The sequence below is a fragment of the Ascaphus truei genome, chromosome 8 (assembly GCF_040206685.1).
Source record: "Ascaphus truei isolate aAscTru1 chromosome 8, aAscTru1.hap1, whole genome shotgun sequence".
Classification (NCBI taxonomy): Eukaryota; Metazoa; Chordata; class Amphibia; order Anura; family Ascaphidae; genus Ascaphus; species Ascaphus truei.
The window spans coordinates 79,945,777-79,965,462 of record NC_134490.1 but is presented as its reverse complement, the minus strand read 5'-3'; the positions used below and the strand labels follow the sequence as shown (position 1 = coordinate 79,965,462).

The 19,686-nt window shown below is 40.0% G+C and overlaps 1 protein-coding gene across 1 annotated transcript in view; it reads left to right on the top strand.

The window, feature by feature from the left end:
• The window catches only part of TNKS2 (tankyrase 2), a 72,290-nt gene that overhangs the window by 38,564 nt on the left and 14,040 nt on the right, over positions 1-19,686 (top strand). Inside the window, exons 7-18 of the mRNA XM_075612830.1 lie at positions 3,100-3,166; positions 4,749-4,935; positions 5,983-6,104; positions 9,733-9,824; positions 9,947-10,025; positions 11,010-11,181; positions 11,533-11,612; positions 11,790-11,935; positions 12,480-12,645; positions 14,341-14,560; positions 15,021-15,130; positions 17,486-17,674. Of these exons, the coding sequence (XP_075468945.1) occupies positions 3,100-3,166; positions 4,749-4,935; positions 5,983-6,104; positions 9,733-9,824; positions 9,947-10,025; positions 11,010-11,181; positions 11,533-11,612; positions 11,790-11,935; positions 12,480-12,645; positions 14,341-14,560; positions 15,021-15,130; positions 17,486-17,674 (1,630 nt within the window). The remainder of the gene's footprint in view (positions 1-3,099; positions 3,167-4,748; positions 4,936-5,982; positions 6,105-9,732; positions 9,825-9,946; positions 10,026-11,009; positions 11,182-11,532; positions 11,613-11,789; positions 11,936-12,479; positions 12,646-14,340; positions 14,561-15,020; positions 15,131-17,485; positions 17,675-19,686) is intronic.

Sequence of the window (19,686 nt, the reverse complement as noted above, 5' to 3'; positions counted from 1 at the left end):
GCACCCCCCTGTTTGCACACCCCTGCCTTACAGGACAAAGCAGACAACATGCTGGGGAGAGTGTCTAAGGACCTTACCCCATACACTGTGTCGAAGTTGTCCCTGTGCAGTACAGAATTTTAGTCCCATTCATTTGATTGGAGCTGATCAAAGTGTGCGTGCGTTCGTGCGCTAGGCTCATACTCAAATGGGAAATAATGTTAACTGCAGTGATTTAGTCGTTAATTATTTATTAAGCAGTTACTGCTGTCACCCTATTTAATAATTCCCAGGGGAAAAAAAGGTTTCATATCAATACAGTACTTATCTAAGAAAACTGTTCATTGATTTCATAATGAGACAGATAACCAAAATTAAAAAAGGAAAGTGAATGCATTAAGCTAAATCATAAAAGGACTCCTACTATAGTCCCTTTTGAGTGATGTCATTGCGTGTGGCGCAGGTTCTGCACTTTCCTTTCACTTATTCTGCTTCGTTCTCTGATATGGACAGGAGGCTCAATCAAGACTTAAGGTTGATTGTTCAGGGTTTCGTAAAAAAGTTAAATATTTACTTTGAGGTTCATTATATTTGTGTTAAGGAAGCTAATTATTGCTGAGAAAATATTTTTGTGGTCTAGGTGGGACTAGCCTTTTCTATTTCTCGCACATAAACACAATATATTGTGCTTTAGGGAACTGTGTTCTTTCAGTTAGCCGCTCAATTTGTCATGTAATATCTAGACCAGCTCTGTTTGTACAGGCAGCTAAGATTGTCCTAATTTTCCAGGCTGGCCTCAAACAAATAGTGGAACAGAGTTTGTGTGTGAAGTATCCGTTCATGTGAACTCCCACACTGCATCCGAACTAAATGGATATTGAAGCTTTTCACAATTCACTGCATCTTTTATCAATAAGCAAGAAATAAACATTTTGATCCAACGTGTTAACACATTTAACATCTCTTGGGATGCCCCAAATCATATCATAGGATATTAAAGACCTGCGGTTTATGGCAGCGTTTTTCAAATTAAATATATATTTCTATTTCTTCTGGAATCATTAATTACTGCAAATTCCTTTTTATTAATCCGTGTTCTGTAAATGTTTCCCTCTCACACTCTTGTCAGTGACAAAACAGAAATGTTACCATAATAGGAAAATGGCATGTTAGCTGTCAGGGAAAAATAAGGGCGGATTGTTTAGGACGGTAAGGGAGAGGCCAAATAGAATGGTTAGATTTGTACTCCTGTATCTACTAGGGAATAATGATATTTTATAGATCTAGAAGGTTGTCATTCCAGGGTTAGGAAAAAAGCAATAAAAGGTACATTTGTACACACTGTACATGCCCCGCAACACACTACAAACCAACATACGTTGGGTTGCAGTTGGCTGCATTCAAAAGAATAGAAAAATGATCAGTAAACAAAATACACCGTAATTGGTATTCATTTTATTTTTTGTGCTGGTCATTTTGTCCCAGTCTGTTGGTTTGTCATCTAAAGTTGGTGGAAACTGATGTTATATCTATGGCGCTGGGTGTACAACATAAAATGAATGAAGGTACAAAAAAGTAAATAAAAGTTATATACAACCAGTGGGGTGATGGGCTCCGCTGGAACTCTTGCAATGATGACAGTGGGTCATGCAAAAAGAATAAAAACAGACATAGTGTGATACAGTTACACAATTCAATACAATACAGTACAAAGACTAACATAAAACACTAAAAGACAAACATGTGCTGAGACATAGGACTGTATAAAAAATCACATTTAATAAAATAGCATTAAAAGAAAGGTATCGTCTGCACAGCAGCCTCAGGTGAACAATGCCCGCTTACCAGACAGTAATAGGGTACAAGCAGTGGATAAATTGGAGAGTATCCCCTCTCGTTGGCGCTGCACCACGTGTGCTGGCGTCTGGCTGGGGCTCTGGGAGATTCCCCTGCCGTCTGTTCCGCCTCAGACCTCCACTGCCCACGTGCACCGGCTGGTGTGTTGTGGAAGAAGCCGCCGTGTGGTTCGCCTGGATGCGCGTCAGTGCTCCCTGACGGATGCTCAGACACTTCACCGGATCAGTGTACCATCCACCGCAACCGGAGACTGTAGCAGCAGGGTAGGCTCAGGATGAATCCAGATGGAGTTCAGGCAGGTAACGAGGCAACCGCTGTGCAGATAACACCACCCTACGCGTTTCGGAAGCGTGCGCTTCCTTCCTCAGGGGTAGAAAAGTACTTTTCTACCCCTGAGGAAGGAAGCGCACGCTTCCGAAACGCGTAGGGTGGTGTTATCTGCACAGCGGTTGCCTCGTTACCTGCCTGAACTCCATCTGGATTCATCCTGAGCCTACCCTGCTGCTACAGTCTCCGGTTGCGGTGGATGGTACACTGATCCGGTGAAGTGTCTGAGCATCCGTCAGGGAGCACTGACGCGCATCCAGGCGAACCACACGGCGGCTTCTTCCACAACACACCAGCCGGTGCACGTGGGCAGTGGAGGTCTGAGGCGGAACAGACGGCAGGGGAATCTCCCAGAGCCCCAGCCAGACGCCAGCACACGTGGTGCAGCGCCAACGAGAGGGGATACTCTCCAATTTATCCACTGCTTGTACCCTATTACTGTCTGGTAAGCGGGCATTGTTCACCTGAGGCTGCTGTGCAGACGATACCTTTCTTTTAATGCTATTTTATTAAATGTGATTTTTTATACAGTCCTATGTCTCAGCACATGTTTGTCTTTTAGTGTTTTATGTTAGTCTTTGTACTGTATTGTATTGAATTGTGTAACTGTATCACACTATGTCTGTTTTTATTCTTTTTGCATGACCCACTGTCATCATTGCAAGAGTTCCAGCGGAGCCCATCACCCCACTGGTTGTATATAACTTTTATTTACTTTTTTGTACCTTCATTCATTTTATGTTGTACACCCAGCGCCATAGATATAACATCAGTTTCCAGTTTCTTGTCCGACCTGGGGGGTCGGAGTTATATCATAGGCTGCGGGTGTCACCTTCTGGATTAGCGCTACCATTTCTTTATCTAAAGTTGGTGAATAAGGTTTTAACAGACATGAACGTGGTGATAAAATGTTTTTCGATGTCTTTATTGTTGTAGGGATTTGGTGCCACTTCACAATGCTTGTTCATACGGCCATTATGAAGTAACAGAACTTCTTGTAAAGGTTAGTGAAATAAAAAAATAATAATTGTTTTGCACATTTCACCATAAAGCAACATTCCCCTTTGCTGTTTTTATTTTTTAAAGAAACTTTCTTGCCTAATCCGCAGGGTCACTGACGTCTGGGGAGTGGGGACACCCCGGTTCGCTCGCTTTGGTGGAGTGCAGATGTGTGCCCACTGGACAAAAAATGGCGGCAGTCAGTGTCAGGGCTAGGCCAATAGTCGCTGCGGCTTTCTATTGGGGATCCTGCTGCCATGTTTGTAATTTGCCTGCCATGTTTGTAGTTGATTTGTGTCAAAACTGGCACAAAAATAAATACAAATATCTGGGGTGGCTGAGGGGGACCATGGATATAAGCTGGTGGGGGGAGGAGAATAAAATTAATATATACTGTATCTATTTGGAGAGGAGAAGGTAGGGGGAGAGACTGCTGCTTTAAAGTTCCTCCTAGTACGGAAGTGAACTACTGGGAGTGATCTATTCAGTAGGTTAAATGTACACTACACTTTTTCTGTTCCAGCGAGTATAAATATATATACATATTTTCTTTCCCCTAATCTTTTAATGTTTTCCTGCAAATAAAAATATAATTTGTGAGCGCATTCACATGTCTAACAGGTCCGCAACCCTGCTTTTCATCATTATCTCTTAGCATACAGGAATTCTGGGAAATGATATCCAAATGAGCACAGTGTCACCTTTATCCTGGTAACACGACACTTTGGGTGGGTGGGGTAATCCTCCTTTTTCAGAATAAAATAGTTTTTATGGAATCGCCTTTTCTAGAGCGCCATCTTCCTGCTTCACTTTCAAAAACCAAATACTTAAAGGTGTTGCATAATGTTACAATGTTCTCTTAATTAACACACAGAAAATCACTTAATATTTTTAAGGGATTTACATTGATAAGTTGTGTTTTTTGCCAAGTAGGAATCTGAAACACACCAACATTCTCATCCCCTGTACCCCATGTTTCAACTTGCCCTTTCTTGTAGATTGTAAGCTTCTTTGGGTAGAGCCTCCTCTAACACAACACATTGCAGGCCTATCCTACCTCTTATAACACCATTTTAATCTTGTCTGTAACGGTTACATACGCCCATAATCATATATGATCTCTAACTGTGCATGAAATGTCTGTAAATTAAATGTATTACCACTGTTCATTTAAAGTAACCACATATGATCATAACTCTGTGCCCAGGAGATACTTGAAAATGAGTCGTTACTCTCAATGTATTACTTACTGGTACAACATTTTATAAATAAATAAATTGCCAAGAATTGTTCATGATATGTTATTTTAGCAGTTGTTCCCTCGGGACTAGCACTACAGTGTTCGGTAATTCTTAATTACTTTTGTTAACTTTGCCCTTTGATGTCACCTTGAAAACATACCCTGCAGCTCTTTAAATGTGGCTATGGAAGAGCCACCATGCCAGCTGTCTTGCAACTCCCCTAAATATTCTTCTCTCCTTTTGTCATCTGCTCGGATATTGTATTGATAATTTACAACGTACTGTATATGTGCATCAATCTATTTCTAACTGTATTATCAAACTAACGATCTGCCTTTGCCTCAGCATGGTGCCTGTGTGAACGTCATGGACCTCTGGCAGTTTACGCCTCTGCACGAGGCAGCATCAAAGAACAGAGTGGAGGTGTGCTCTCTGTTGCTAAGTTATGGGGCAGTTCCAAACCTGCTGAACTGCCATAATAAAAGCGCGGTCGATTTAGCTCCCACTCCACAATTAAAAGAGCAATTATCATGTGAGTACTGAAATGGTGACTACTGAATTATCTGCCTTTTTTAAATAAAAAAACAGTGGAAGTTGAAATTGGGCCTTTGTTGTTAGCATTACAATTTAGTTCAATCTACCCAGAACCTTCCTGGGAAAGTATAATTTCCTTGGATTTTTCATTGCAAGAAGCAATTATTTTATAAACAGAACACAAGTTTAGATGGGACCTAAAATATTAATAAAAGGATGCGGTGTCTGTGGGTATAATAGACCAAATATGGAAATCTCTCTACAACGCAACTGCACTTGTCCTTGGTGCTTAAGTGTTCTGTTATAGGGGCAATCCCTCCTAGGACTAACATTACTAATGACAGTGACATGTTAAAGGGGCTAAATCTGGATGATTGATGCATTTGCGTTTGATTTTGTCTAGGTACGCCCCTTTTGTGTAATGTCTGTGTACAGTATATTCAACAATACCTTTATTGGCCCCCTGACTACGGCAAGGGGGTTACTATAAAGAAAACACTTGATTGACCAACACTCCCCCAATCAGAGGCTCCTTTGAAATGCAGTTAGCCATTTCTAAAGACACAAAGTAGCCAAACATTTGCTTTTAACCTGGTTAGATTTGTTTAATAAAGCCATTCTTTATAAAATGTTAAAACAAATATGTTGTCGGCCACATGGGATTGCACCTTTTTGAAGTGGAACTTCTTTGCTGGCACCTGCTAAATTCTCATAGGACAAAACTCCTTCATGGAGACGAAAATGCGCAACGGAAGTAAGGCACGAGCGCATGCGCCCCCGCTCGCTAATCTGGCACCGCTCGCACATGTACAGAAGCGGGCAGCACCGATCGTGCATGCGCAGAGAAGTTTCACTTGCAATGCATGTGCTTGGTGCACACCCAGTCTTTTTTTTAAATAATTATTATTACAAGGACAGATTGTATGTGATAATTTGTTCATGTTTTAGAATTAAAGACCAGCATTTTTCTACTTTTGAAGTTCTAATTTTCTCTCTTTCCTAATCATCTGCTACTGTTTTCTTGTTTGTACATTTCCTTTTTCAGATGAATTCAAAGGTCATTCATTGCTGCAGGCCGCACGAGAAGCAGATATGGCCCGCATGAAAAAGCATCTCTCGTTGGAGATGGTGAATTTCAAGCATCCTCACACTCATGAAACGGCTTTGGTAAGGACTTCAAATACCCGTTCTCCCTACAGATGATTAAAACATTTTAAAAACTCCTAAAGCAAATTGTCCAGCTTGATTTGGCAATAGATAGATTTGTTTGTCTGTAGTAACTCTCTTGGCCTTCGTTTTTTGTCATTTTCCATTTCTGCATTACTGAGCCCTAAAAAATGTTCCTAGGCATCTTCATACTAGATGCAGAAGCCAAATAAAATATGAATACATACCTCTTCTCTTTAGGAATTTGTGAAAGATGTAAAATGGGTTCTGTTTTTTGGAAGGCTGCACTATTTCAAGCCCATGACTGCAGTTTTTAAGTTTTGCAGCTTTGACTATGGCAACCTAATGAATTTTTCTACTATTTGCCTTGTAACTTGGTCCTAGTCAGGGCAGCTTTTTTTTATGCAGCATTTTCTCACTTGGGTAGTAACCCTCTAACTGACCATTATCTAAAACTGAATATTTAGTTTATTCAGTGAGAATTGTTGTTGTGCTTTTTAATTGTTTACTAGTCTAAATTGGCAAGGCTATTCTTGAACTCCAATATATGTTGCTAAGTGCATGGCTGCACCTTTAATTGCTTAAAATGCCCCTAATGAAAGATCACGTATTTATTTTCTCATGGGAGAACTGCATATAGCCTCAGCAAGCCTGGAAGACGCAATGCATGTAATAGATTATAGAAAGCAGCAAACAGATCCAGCGAGCCTTTTTTTTTTTTTTTTTTAAACTTCAAACTATTTATTGGACTGAGCTTCTTCCCAGTAACACAGCACTCTAGGGAAAACATGCTTATGTACTCTTCCCACCAAAATCATGCATTTCTGAAACCTTTTTGGCAGTATGAGAGTGTTACAGTTTCCACTTTTATGTAGAAATATTTCCTGTATACATATTTCTAATGGGTTTTTTTTTTTTTTTTTCAAACTCCTCGGTAATCGGGAATATAACAAATTGCCTTACGTGCACTTTAACTTGTCGTTTATAAAAGGATTGCATAACTGCTTACTTAGTGTACAATATACCGTTCTACTCTTTTCAAACAATTACTTTTTTTTTTTTTTTTGCTTTAAAGAAAGGGTTTTCTTCTTAAAAAAAAAGTGTGTGTGTGTTATGGTGGGTAAAAAAAGTGACAAAAACTCTCCACAGCAAAGCATATAGCAAATGGAAATATTACTGTATGCTCATTTGCATGTCTTAGACAGGTCTGCAACCCGCCTTTCACCATTATCACCCAGCACTTTCACTGAAGCAAGGGATTCTGGGAAATGACATGCAAATGAGCCCACAATGCCACTTTTTGTCTCAAGCTCACATTACACGTGCAACCCTTAAGCCAATGCATGCTGCTTTAAACACAGCTTTTAAGCATAGGCTGAGGTGAGATGCAAAGCCAGTAAACCCACTCAGACATGTTTCAACCTTGATGGGTATCAGTGTGAGGTTGGTTGTGCTGGCTATGCTTATGAGACTAAGACATGCAAATGAACATACAGTAATATTTCCATTAGCTATATGCTTTACTGTGGAGGGTTTATGTCACTTTTTTTTACCCACCATAACCTTAATAAGTGTGGTGAATTCCAACCCTTTGAGAAAGTGTCAGTTACGTGACGAAACGCGTCAGGGAGCGGTATTAAGTTACCGCGCATGACGGGCCGCATCGGGTGAATTTTCATCCCCTCCCTTCCCTCCTTTCCAATAAATGTACAATTTTACGCTATGGGGCGTGCGCTCTCTCTTCTCTTTTTCATATATATATATATATATATATATATATATATATATATATATATATATATATATATCAGGAGAAAAAGAAGCGCCAGTTCCGTATGGTTGAAAAATAAACCTGTGTAAATTTTATTAAATGACCAGAGTAGTCAAAAGGACTAGTAGTAAACTGGTGTGATTAAAAAGCAATAATATGTCTAGTACAAGCAGATAGCAGCAATTAGCAAGTGACATATGGAAGGGGATGTGGAACAAGGAAGCAAGATATCATGGGGAAAAAAGGCCAACAGTGGTGAATGTCAATGACAGTCCATATGGCTGATGATAGCCCAGTAAGGAACAGTAAACACCACTAGAGAATGTCCCTTCTCAATGGTGATGTGGGTGTGTGCTGGTGACAGACCTGTTACATCTGTTGAAGCACGAAATATACCTCCTCAGCGTGCGATCTGGTAAAACTGGTGTTTTTCTGATGCTGAAAATCAATTCCCTCCTGTGGCACAAAATCACTTCCCACGTGTCAGACCTCAGTTTGAGATGAGGCTTCCTACATCTGAGTCCTTGCAGCGGCACCGGATGTATATATGAAGACGGGTGCCTCTATCCCCAGATGTAAAGGAACAAGTGATCCTGGTTGCTTCGCACAAAATGTGCCAGCGTCACTGCGTTGCTGCGCTGCTACGTGATGACATTCAACACGTTTCGTCACTCTAGGTGACTTTCTCAAGGATAGTATTATATATATATATATATATATATATATATATATATATATATATATATAATAATATATATATAAAATCTCCACTCTATTCATGCTGTCAGAGTGCAACAAAAGATCAATAAAGCATAAAACCGATTTTTTTTGGGGGGGGGGAGGGGAATCCCATAACCGAGTTTGGAGTCACCATTATGGCCCAGAGCAGGGCTCTTCAAAAAGTTTCCAAAGAGGCCAATGCAGAATGAAAGTAGAAGTGCCACACGAGTATTGTAATGTAATTGTGTATATACTTAAAGCAGAAATTTAGGTTACTCCTTTTTAAAAAAAAAAAAAAACTATTTTTACATTTTTTTTATTTATACATATTTACATATTACACAAAGATTACCCGCTTAAAGTTAACTATATAGAAAGGTGCCCAAAAGAAGGCACAACATGTGCTTGATATAATAAAGCTAGTGATGGTGCTATGGGGTAAAGGATATAGACACAGGCAGTGCACATGCGTACAACTGTGGTACAAGCGTGCGTGTACACAGACACAAACGCACACGTGTATACACACAAACGCACACACATCCTGGCGCCTATGTTACTGCATAGCGCTGACTGATTTGCCAGTCACCGCTGCAATAGCGCAGCCTATTCTGCTTTGCTAGCACGAGGATAGGTTGCACTGCCGTCGGGTGTGGCGGTGATTTAACAGGTTTGTCAGCACTACGCCTCTGTCAGGGGGGAAGCAAGTGGACAGCCTGGGGGTTTGGGATTCAGGGAGCAAGGTGTGAGGGAAGAGAGTGGTGGTGGGACGGGGTGGATGGCTTCGTGACTATGTCCACCCAAGCTCTTTTTTTTTCCTAGTGCACCACCCACTCTGGCTCCAAGGTTGTTTTTTGTGTGTGTTTGTACCCCCTTGTATATATGTGAACCAAGACTCAGCCGCGCTATTATTATCTTGTTTCCATTTTATTCCTATCCTATGAATCGTAATGTTGGTTTATTATACAGTAAGTCGATACATAAATATTGGTTCTAGAAAAGTAATTGTGTTTTAAAAAAACAATCTGTTTCTGGCTAACTATGTCTGTAACGTTTTTTTTTTTGTTTTTTTTTCCTCTTTTGTATGAAATGAAATGTTGTGTGTGTAAATCTATTTTTTATTTTTTAAATATATAGCACTGTGCTGCTTTATCGCCATATCCCAAGAGGAAACAAGTGAGTGAACTTCTCCTGAGAAAAGGCGCAAATATCAATGAGAAGACCAAAGAGTAAGTCCCTTCTCCCCCCGCCCCTTTTAAAAATCACAGTGCTGCTTCTTAATCTATTTCAGGTGTCATTGCTTTAATGTTCTCTTTTTATTTTTTATTTTATTATCTTTTTTGTTCAAAAGCTTTTTGACGCCGCTCCATATTGCTTCAGAGAAGGCTCATAATGATGTTGTGGAGGTCTTGGTGAAACACGAAGCCAAGGTGAGAATCGTTTCTATAGCACACTCACCACAATGGGAACTTGCAGAATTCTGCAATATACTTCCGTAAAGGAGTTAATAAACAAAAGGCACATTTTTTGAGGACCTTTTAATATAGAATAATTTGTGCCAATTTTCACTTTCAAGTTAATTACAAGAGCAACCACTGCAATGGGATTATTCTGGTATTAATGTTTGAAGTAGTTTGTTTGTGTCTCTAGAAACACTGTGTAGAGATGTTGTACAACAGGATAATATAATATTGTAAGCAATATGTTTGTAGCCATGTTATTGTGAGCACTCTGGTACAGTACCATAAGTCATTTTTGTGAGACGCATGTCTACCTGTTTGAGCACCTCAAATCAATGTTTTTATCCGTTGTCGGATTTTGCAAAATGACTATTATAGGCTGGTAATGTTAACTCTCCGCTAGTTTTAATTAAAAAAAAAAACGTGCAAATCCATTCTTGCTTTCTCCTTAGTTCCCAGTTTTAAAAGGCTTCAAAATGTGGCCCATAATAAGCAATAGCAACGAATAGGAGAACCCCTATGATTTGTCCCTAGTATGGTTTTTTTAATATGTAGTTTAATAAATTTTCTTTTATTTTCGTTCATTCCCGTTGAGCTGTGAGTGCTTTTGCATGTTTGTGCTGTCCACAAATCCCCTGCAGTGTTCTTAGCTTCAAAATGTGGTCACCTTACTTTAAACCAAAAATAATAATCTGATATAAGGAAGTATTCCTTACAAGAGCAAGCACAATAGATAGAGTACTTAGTCTTGATCCAGTACATTTGTTCAGATGACATGTTTGTCTTGGTAACCAGGCTGTGCGCTCTTTGGTGGTTAAAGACTTCAATCTTCATTTACTTGAAATACTTGGAATACTCAAAATCTTTTTTTTTCCCCAGTTATAATCGATATGTAGAGAAAAATAATCAAGTAGATAAATGCCATTCATCTGTACTTGCGTGTTGGTTTTACAGGTCAATGGTTTGGATAACCTAGGGCAGACCTGCCTCCATCGAGCTGCTCATTGTGGCCATTTACAAACCTGCCGACTTCTGCTAAATTCGGGATGCGATCCAGCAATTGTGTCGCTACAAGGCTTTACTGCTCTGCAGATGGGAAATGAAAGTGTGCAGCAGCTGCTTCAAGGTACAACATTTGATACTTTTATGTCTGGCTATTTTAAACTATCAATCTAAATTGGATCTAATTTTATTTTAATATTACAAGTGTCTCTCTGTGTCTCTCTCTCTCTCTCTCTCTCTCTCTGTGTCTGTGTCTGTGTGTGTGTGTATATATATGTGTATGTATGTATATATATGTATATATATATATATATATATATATATATATATATATATATATATATATATATATATATATATATAATTATTATTATTATTGTTATCCTACTTTCTTTTGTTAGCTGACTTTGTGCAGTTAAAGTAAGCTTACTGATATTCAATGCTCTCCGTGAATGTTATGCTTTTTTCTCACTAGAGGGCACACCATTCAGTAACACTGACGCAGATCGGCAGCTCCTGGAAGCTGCGAAAGCTGGAGATATAGATACTGTAAAAGTAAGTGGCCTGTTTGGGCAGTGATTATCCAAGATAAGGCAAATCCCAGTTGTATTACTTTAGGTTTTATTTTGAGAATGATCTGCCTTTTATTTTATGTAGTTCTAGAAATGAAATGATAAAGATTGAAAACAATTCCTTTACTTTTTTTCTTTCACTCTTTCTCCTATCACACAGAAACTGTGCACTGCACAGAGTGTTAACTGTAGGGATATTGAGGGACGTCAGTCAACACCCCTCCACTTCGCAGCCGGATACAATCGGGTGTCAGTGGTGGAATATGTGCTGGAGCATGGAGCTGATGTTCATGCAAAAGACAAAGGGTAACTCACTCTTTACAAAAAAAAAAAATGCTTTGTAGATCTATGTCGCACAATCTTAAGTGTCAGTGAAATATGTTCCTGTCCAATAAATCATTGTTTCATGGTAATTGTAACCAGGTCCGCGTGACCGTTTCTGAATAATATGGCTTGGTTATGGGAAGATGAATGCTAAGAAACAGAACGCGTCACATCTCGCACAGTCTAGCTTGCGCAGCTACAGTTTGACTTTGCATTTGACATATTTCTTTTCTTTTCCACTGCAAATTTCCTCTTTCTGTATGTGTAGTTTATTTTGTTCATTCAAGTAATGGGGAGTAAGGAAATGTACAACAGGCAGCAGTTGGACTTGTCAATACCCCAAATCCAACAGCATCACATATAAAATGTGCTTTAGCAGTATATTGTATACCCATGATTAATTAAGAACACTAGAAATCCCGTTAAACCTTGTGTGTGTTTGTTAAGAAAATGTAAAAGTGGCAATAAGATTATAAATATGTATTTCAATATTTTCTTTAACTGTTTGTGCCATTTCTATTTTCAGGGGTTTAGTTCCTTTGCACAATGCTTGTTCGTATGGCCATTATGAAGTAGCAGAGTTGCTCGTCAAACATGGAGCTGTTGTGAATGTAGCTGATTTATGGAAATTCACACCTTTACATGAAGCAGCAGCAAAAGGGAAATATGAGATTTGCAAGCTTCTGTTACAGGTATGATATGAATGAGGGGAAATAAATTAGGTTCATCATTGTAATAATAAAATGGGAGTCTAGTGATATGGGTATTTGTGGGACAGAAGGGAGGTCACACGTTAAAAAGGTCAGTACCTTCTAGAATCAAATTAAACTAATTTCAGTGACTGGTTAAATGTATATGGTTGATTTAAAAATATATACTTGTCTGATAAGTATTTTTATGTTTCTTTTTGAAATGAATGTTTCAATAGTAACCAAATGCTTTACTGGTTTACCTAATCTGTCTTGTGATAAGACTGTTAACGTTTGTTTCTATAGACATTATTTTCCTATACAATTTTCTACCTAGGTTTTGTTTAAGCAAGGGTAGAAAACCGGCTATAAATTCAGGAAAAAACTAGAAGGGTATATGTACCAATTGCAAGATGTAGAGTAAAAACAGAGCACAATTAGGGTTGTAATAGAAATGTAATGCTGTAATGGAGGGGTGGAGACCGGGAGTAGATCCGCATGAGCCTGACCTGTAAGCCGATGATGGGAGATACACTCCACAGCGTGTCAACTGCAATAAACAACCCGTGTTCTGTGTCCGGTGTGGAGTAGATCAACTACTCACAATCAATCAATTACCGCTCCCCTCTCCTCGTAGCAGCGTGGTGCACCGAGAAGTGGCCCGTGTCCCCCTTTGGCATCTCTCCGATCAGACAATGTGAAACAGGAACAGATGATCAAAAGTACAGCCGCCCCTTAAAGATGCAGAACTCACCAGCAATTAAGTATGGTTAAAAATACTTTAATGGAACTACATAAAAGATACAATAATCCACAAACAAAAAGGATCCTCCCCCGCATTCCACGCCCTCTCTGGCACTTTCCTTGAGAAAGCGCCGGAGATGGCGTGGGAGGAGGTTCCTTTTTGTTTGTGGATTTTTGTATCTTTTATGTAGCCCAATAAAGTATTTTTAACCATACTTTATTGCTGGTGAGTTCTGCATCTTTAAGGGGCGGCTGTACGTCTGATCATCTGTTCCTGCTAGGTTTTGTTTAAATTCACGAACGCTGCCATCTTTAGCTAAAGAGTTAAAAGATAAAGACAGCATTTACCAGATAAGGCTAAAATAAAATTCTAGAAATGCAAAAAACATGCACGTTCGCATGTTTTAGAATTTTATTTTGTATGTCCTGTCCACCGTTCATTATAATAATAAATTGTATTTTTATATTTTTACACATCTCTGTGAGTGCCCCTATTTTTTGGAGTTTCGGGGTCCCTGTCTGCTATTGGGATCCTGTCCTCTTCTGTGTGTGAAATAATTTAATAAGTAATACAAAGATATACACAGGCGCTCTCGATGCAAAAATGAGTACAGAAAAAAAATTATAAACCTGGTGCAGACTGGCCCATTACTGCCTCTATGTTCCAAATAGAGGTCTATGGGAGTATAATTTGAAAAGAAAGATGGACCTAAAGTTCTGCCTTCTACTGTTCAGTAAACCATAGCAATTTAGCAGAATTACTTGTGTGCCTCTTTCTTTTTGCAAATTCTGTCAATACGTTGGTTTGAGAATTTGTTTTGACGCTCTGGGACACGGCACCTTTCACAGTGACGGATATTTTGTGAAGGTTCTAAGTCATCCATTTATATGAAATGGGCTACGTGCAGCAATAAGATTTTTACAGCTAGGTATGATTTTTTCTTTGATCAACAGCATGGAGCTGATTCAACAAAGAAAAATAGAGATGGAAATACCCCATTGGACTTGGTAAAGGACGGGGACACTGACATTCAAGACCTTCTTAGAGGAGACGCTGCATTGTTGGATGCTGCTAAAAAAGGCTGTGTGGCTCGGCTTAAGAAGCTGTGTGCGACTGACAATGTCAATTGTAGAGATACACAAGGAAGACATTCTACTCCGTTACATTTAGCAGGTCAGTGTTGTTAGTGAAAGTGTATTGCGGTTTGGGCTGTTACAGAAGCATATTTGTCTTTCAAAGAAGCCTTGTATTTACAACATAAATGTTCCTCTTTTTATCATCAGGGATTGAAACAAAAGGTTTTTAATGACCTAGCTGTTATCCTGGGAAGAAATCCTTTTATGATGAGAAATGTAGTATTCCTCTGGAAGATTTAAACTCCATTCAAATAAAATTAGTTGAAATCTTCTCAAGCTAGGGACCAGGTGGCTTAAGTGTTTTGAAAAGGGGTCTGGGTGATTTGAGCATCATTACATTATTCCACGTTATCTGGTTATAAAATGATTCTTCAACTATGCCTGAAGGCTTTTGAAATGCCAACTCCTACATTTCTATCTGAAACTAAATAAGCAATAATGATCTGCCTGAGCATAGGTCATCAAGTCATTGCTAAGATTAAATGTTTTTTCGACAGCTGGCTACAATAATTTGGAAGTTGTTGAGTACCTTTTACAACACGGTGCTGATGTGAATGCACAAGATAAAGGAGGCCTAATTCCCTTGCACAACGCAGCATCATATGGGGTAAGTTGTCTTGCTTATTATATGAAAGATCATCTGTTTAAACACAATGTGGTATCATGTAATATTGTGAATAATCCTGTTGTGCAGTATCTAGCATATATTTGAAATGCAAACAATTAATATTTTGTTATCCAACAATCTCATAGAGTGGCACTTTTTACTAAATATTTTTTTTAATGAGACCGGCTCAAGTGCCTGAATAAAAAAATATTTAAGAAACACAATTAGGCTCAGGCATATATATATAAAGGATGTTGTGAAAAAACTTTTTTTCCCTCACTATCTAGAGGCCTGTAATAAAATAAAGAGAAGAGGGGTGGAAATGCTCTACTACCTAAAAGTAATGAGTCACTGACTAATAATTGGCACATCACTCCATGCCCATATCATCACTGACTGTGCTCCCCTGGAGTATAAATCATAACTGATACACACAAAAATGGGACTCTCAAAAGAAGAGGAGGAGGTCCCAAAAACCCAAAAATTGGGGCACTCACGGAAGCGTGCAAAAAACTCAAAATGCAATTTATTATTATGCACAGTAGACAGAACATGCACAATAAAACTCATGTTGGCTACTTCGATGGATATTCATGTTTTGCTCTGCTTTGATGTACCCTCATTCACATTTATCTGTAGATTTTGTGCTGTATAATTAATTATTTGCCTCGTTCACTAGATATGAAGACACCTTAGCCAGGTTCAGCCATCTACATCTCACAAAAGGACTTTTCAGTCACCATATTTACATGTGGTTCTCTGTTGGTGACTTTCTGACTGTGCACAGGCACTTTATCATTACTAGCAAAGAGTTTGAACTCGCTGTGTATGTTTTTCATATTTTTAGAGTTTTATTGTGTATGTCCTGTCCACTGTTCATTATAATATTGTATTTAATGTCTTTATTTATATAGCGCCATAAATGTACATAGCACTTCACAGTAGTAATACATATCATATAAATAACAAATAATATAAATAACAGATCATGGGAATAAGTGCTTCAGACATACTGTAGCGGTAACATTAAGGAAGAGGGGTCTCAGCACCGAGGAGCTTACAATCTAATTGGTAGGTAGTGAGAACGTACAGAGACAGTAGGAGGGAATTATAGTAAGTGCGTATGCAGGGGGCCAAGCTTTATGTATCATGTGTCCATGATTATCCAGCGCTATTCATATGCTTCTTTAAGCAGATGTGTCATAAGGTGAGTCTTAAAGGTGGATAGCGAGGGGGCTAGTCGGGTATTGAGGGGAAGGGCATTCCAGAGGTGTGGGGCAGAAAGTGAGAAAGGTTTAAGGCGGGAGAGAGCTTTAGATACAAAGGGGGTAGAAAGAAGACATCCTTGAGAAGAACGCAAGAGTCGGGATGGTGCATAGCGAGAAATTAGGGCTGAGATGTAAGGAGGGGCAGAAGAATGTAAAGCTTTAAAAGTGAGCAGGCGAATTGAGTGTGAGATACGTGATTTAATCGGAAGCCAGGAGGGGAGATGCGGAGACAGATTTAGGAAAGAGTAGAGTGATTCTGGCAGCAGCGTTTAGGATAGATTGTAGGGGAGACAGGTGAGAGGTAGGAAGGCCGGACAGCGGGAGGTTACAGTAATCGAGACGTGAGAGAATGAGGGCCTGAGTCAGAGTTTTAGCAGTCGAGTAACAGAGGAAAGGGCGTATCTTTGTGATATTGCGGAGGAAAAAGCGACAAGTTTTAGAAACGTTTTGAATATGAGAGGAGAATGAGAGAGAGGAATCAAGTGTGACCCCTAGGCAGCGTGCTTGGACTATTGGGTGAATGATCGTGTTTCCAATAGCAATGTGGAAGGAGGTAGTAGGGCCAGGTTTGGGAGGAAGTATAAGGAGCTCTGTTTTTGCCCTGTTAAGTTTCAGTCGGCGGATGGCCATCCAGGATGATATAGCAGAGAGACAATCAGAAACTTTGGTGTGTAAGGTCAGGGGTTGAAAGGTAAATTTGTGTGTCGTCGGCATAGAGGTGATATTTAAACCCAAAAGATGTGATTAGGTCACCTAGAGAGAGTGTGTAAAGAGAAAAGAGAAGGGGTCCCAGGACAGAGCCCTGGGGTACCCCCACAGAGAGATCAATAGAGGAGGAGGAGGTGCTAGCAGAAGAGACACTGAAAGTACGCTGGGAGAGGTAAGAGGAGATCCAGGATAAAGCTTTGTTCCGAATACCAAGAGTATGGAGAATGTGAAGGAGAAGAGGGTGGTCCATTTTGATATTTTTGCACACTATCGTGAGTGCCCCCATTTTTGGAGCTTCTGGGACGCCCTCCTCTTTTAGGGATCCCATTTTCGTGTGTCAATCTGTAATAAAATAACCAGTCTGGTTATTATTTTGCAGCACGTGGATGTAGCAGCTTTACTTATAAAATTCAATGCATGTGTGAATGCCAACGATAAATGGGCTTTTACACCCCTGCATGAAGCATCTCAGAAAGGAAGAACACAACTTTGCGCTTTGCTGCTGGCGCATGGAGCCGATCCCAGTTTGAAAAATCAAGAGGGACAAACGTCATTAGACTTGGTTACAGTAAGTAAATAGATTTAAAGAAATCAAGTGTCCTTAGGTTTTTGGACTAAACATTGATCAATGCTAATTTGCAAGGATATTGACAACACTAATTTAATACGGTGGTGGAGATTTTTAGGCCTTACAAATGAAACCGGGTAACCATCATTACCAGGTGGTGTCGTTCATTGTGTAAATGAGACACTATATCCCTTCTGTTATCTATGGGTCAATTGTGGTCTTCCAACCAACGAATTATGCTGATTCCATTGAGCCATCATGCCAGTATCCCAGCGGTCAGATTTGAAAATCTTACAGTTGCTGATTGATTATATATTTATACAGATAAATACAATGTTCATCTTTAAACCTGAAATGAGACAATCAAAATGGCTACCATTTGTTTCAGTTCATAGGAAGGTTTAGTGAGTAAGTTAAGAACATTTGTTTTGTAATTACTTCAGCAGAAATGTCACTAAACTTAATGAAAATACTGCTCCCTGAACTAGAAAGTATTGTCTTTGTCCAAACTTGCGTGTTTAAGCAGTGAAGAAATGTTTAGAGGTTTTCCAAGTATCTATCTATCTCGACAAATTACCCAAAAAGCTACTTGCCAACTAGCCCCGCCCCCACTTTTAATAAAAAACATTTAATACATTCCTAATAAGGACTATTTACAACATTCGTTTTTTGAGATAATATAGTTTGTTTATTATACCTCACACATCATCCTCTTCCCCCCCCTGCACCTCACACATCACCCCCCTCCCGCACCTCACACATCACCCCCCTCCCGCACCTCACACATCATCCTCTTCCCCCCCCCCCTCTGCACCTCATACATCATCCTCTTCCCCCCCCTCCAACTCCCCCACCCTGCACCTCACACATCACCGTCGGAGCTGGCGGCGCCGGAACAGCTGGAACCCAGCCAAAGATCAGGGCCAACTGTCATACAACTGCCCCGGCTCTGGGGGGGTGGTGTGGGGAAGGGGTGGTGTGTGCCTGTGTGTCCATTCCCCCAGTTCCTGATCCACCCTCCGCCTCAAGTCCCTGCCAGTCCCGCTTGTCACCCACCGCCACAGTGCACAACCACGCCCCCCGGCACCCGCAACACAACTAGTGGCTCCTGCCTGACGGCGCCCCGCCCCTCCCATGTTCCTATTGGATGAGCCCTCAGCCACACAAAGCTCCGCCCACCTCCGTTCCTTACCCTGCGCACGGAGGCTGCTCTGTTCTCTGCTCTATTCTTCCTACGCTATGCAGATGGCATAAGGAGAATACGCGTGAGTGACTGCTCACCTGCGGCTAAAATGCACTCATCCTGGGCGAGAGCATTTGTCGAGCCATATATATGTATATGTATATGTGTGATACTAGGTGGCGAGTAGATTTTTGTGTTTGGTGAGTTGATTTTTTTGGTGATTTGTCGAACACACACACACACATCTAAGAAAGGGAGAAAAAGAGAGGTGCACTCTCCTAGTGTGATATAGCTTGAACAATTTAATACAAGGTTAAATCTTCAATGGTTGAACTCACAAACGTCGGATTTCAAATTGCATTTCTCCCCGTCACAGCTGTATACATTCCACGGTCTGTCCTCGTGTCTCATCAGCAGTGTGTGTTATTCTCCAAAGCCATATATGTATATTATATATGATTGTATATGTATATACACGCATACATATATGCATATACACACACACGCATATACACACTTACATGTGTCTATACATACCTCTCTCTGTCTATATACGTACATACATATGTATGTAAAATGTGTGTGTGTGTACACACGGTCCACACTTATTCAACGGAATGCGTCCCGCAAACCGCCGTCGTTTAACGGACCGTCGGATTGCGGGTCCATGTTAATCGGCGGTGACAATCGGATAATAAGCCCAGCGGACCGCATTATGCGGAGTCGGATAAGGCATCTGACGGTAAGCGGGACGTCGGCAAGAGAGGATTCACTGTATATACATATATGTACACACTTAAGGAAAAAAATAAAAGTAGTAAGTTATCTA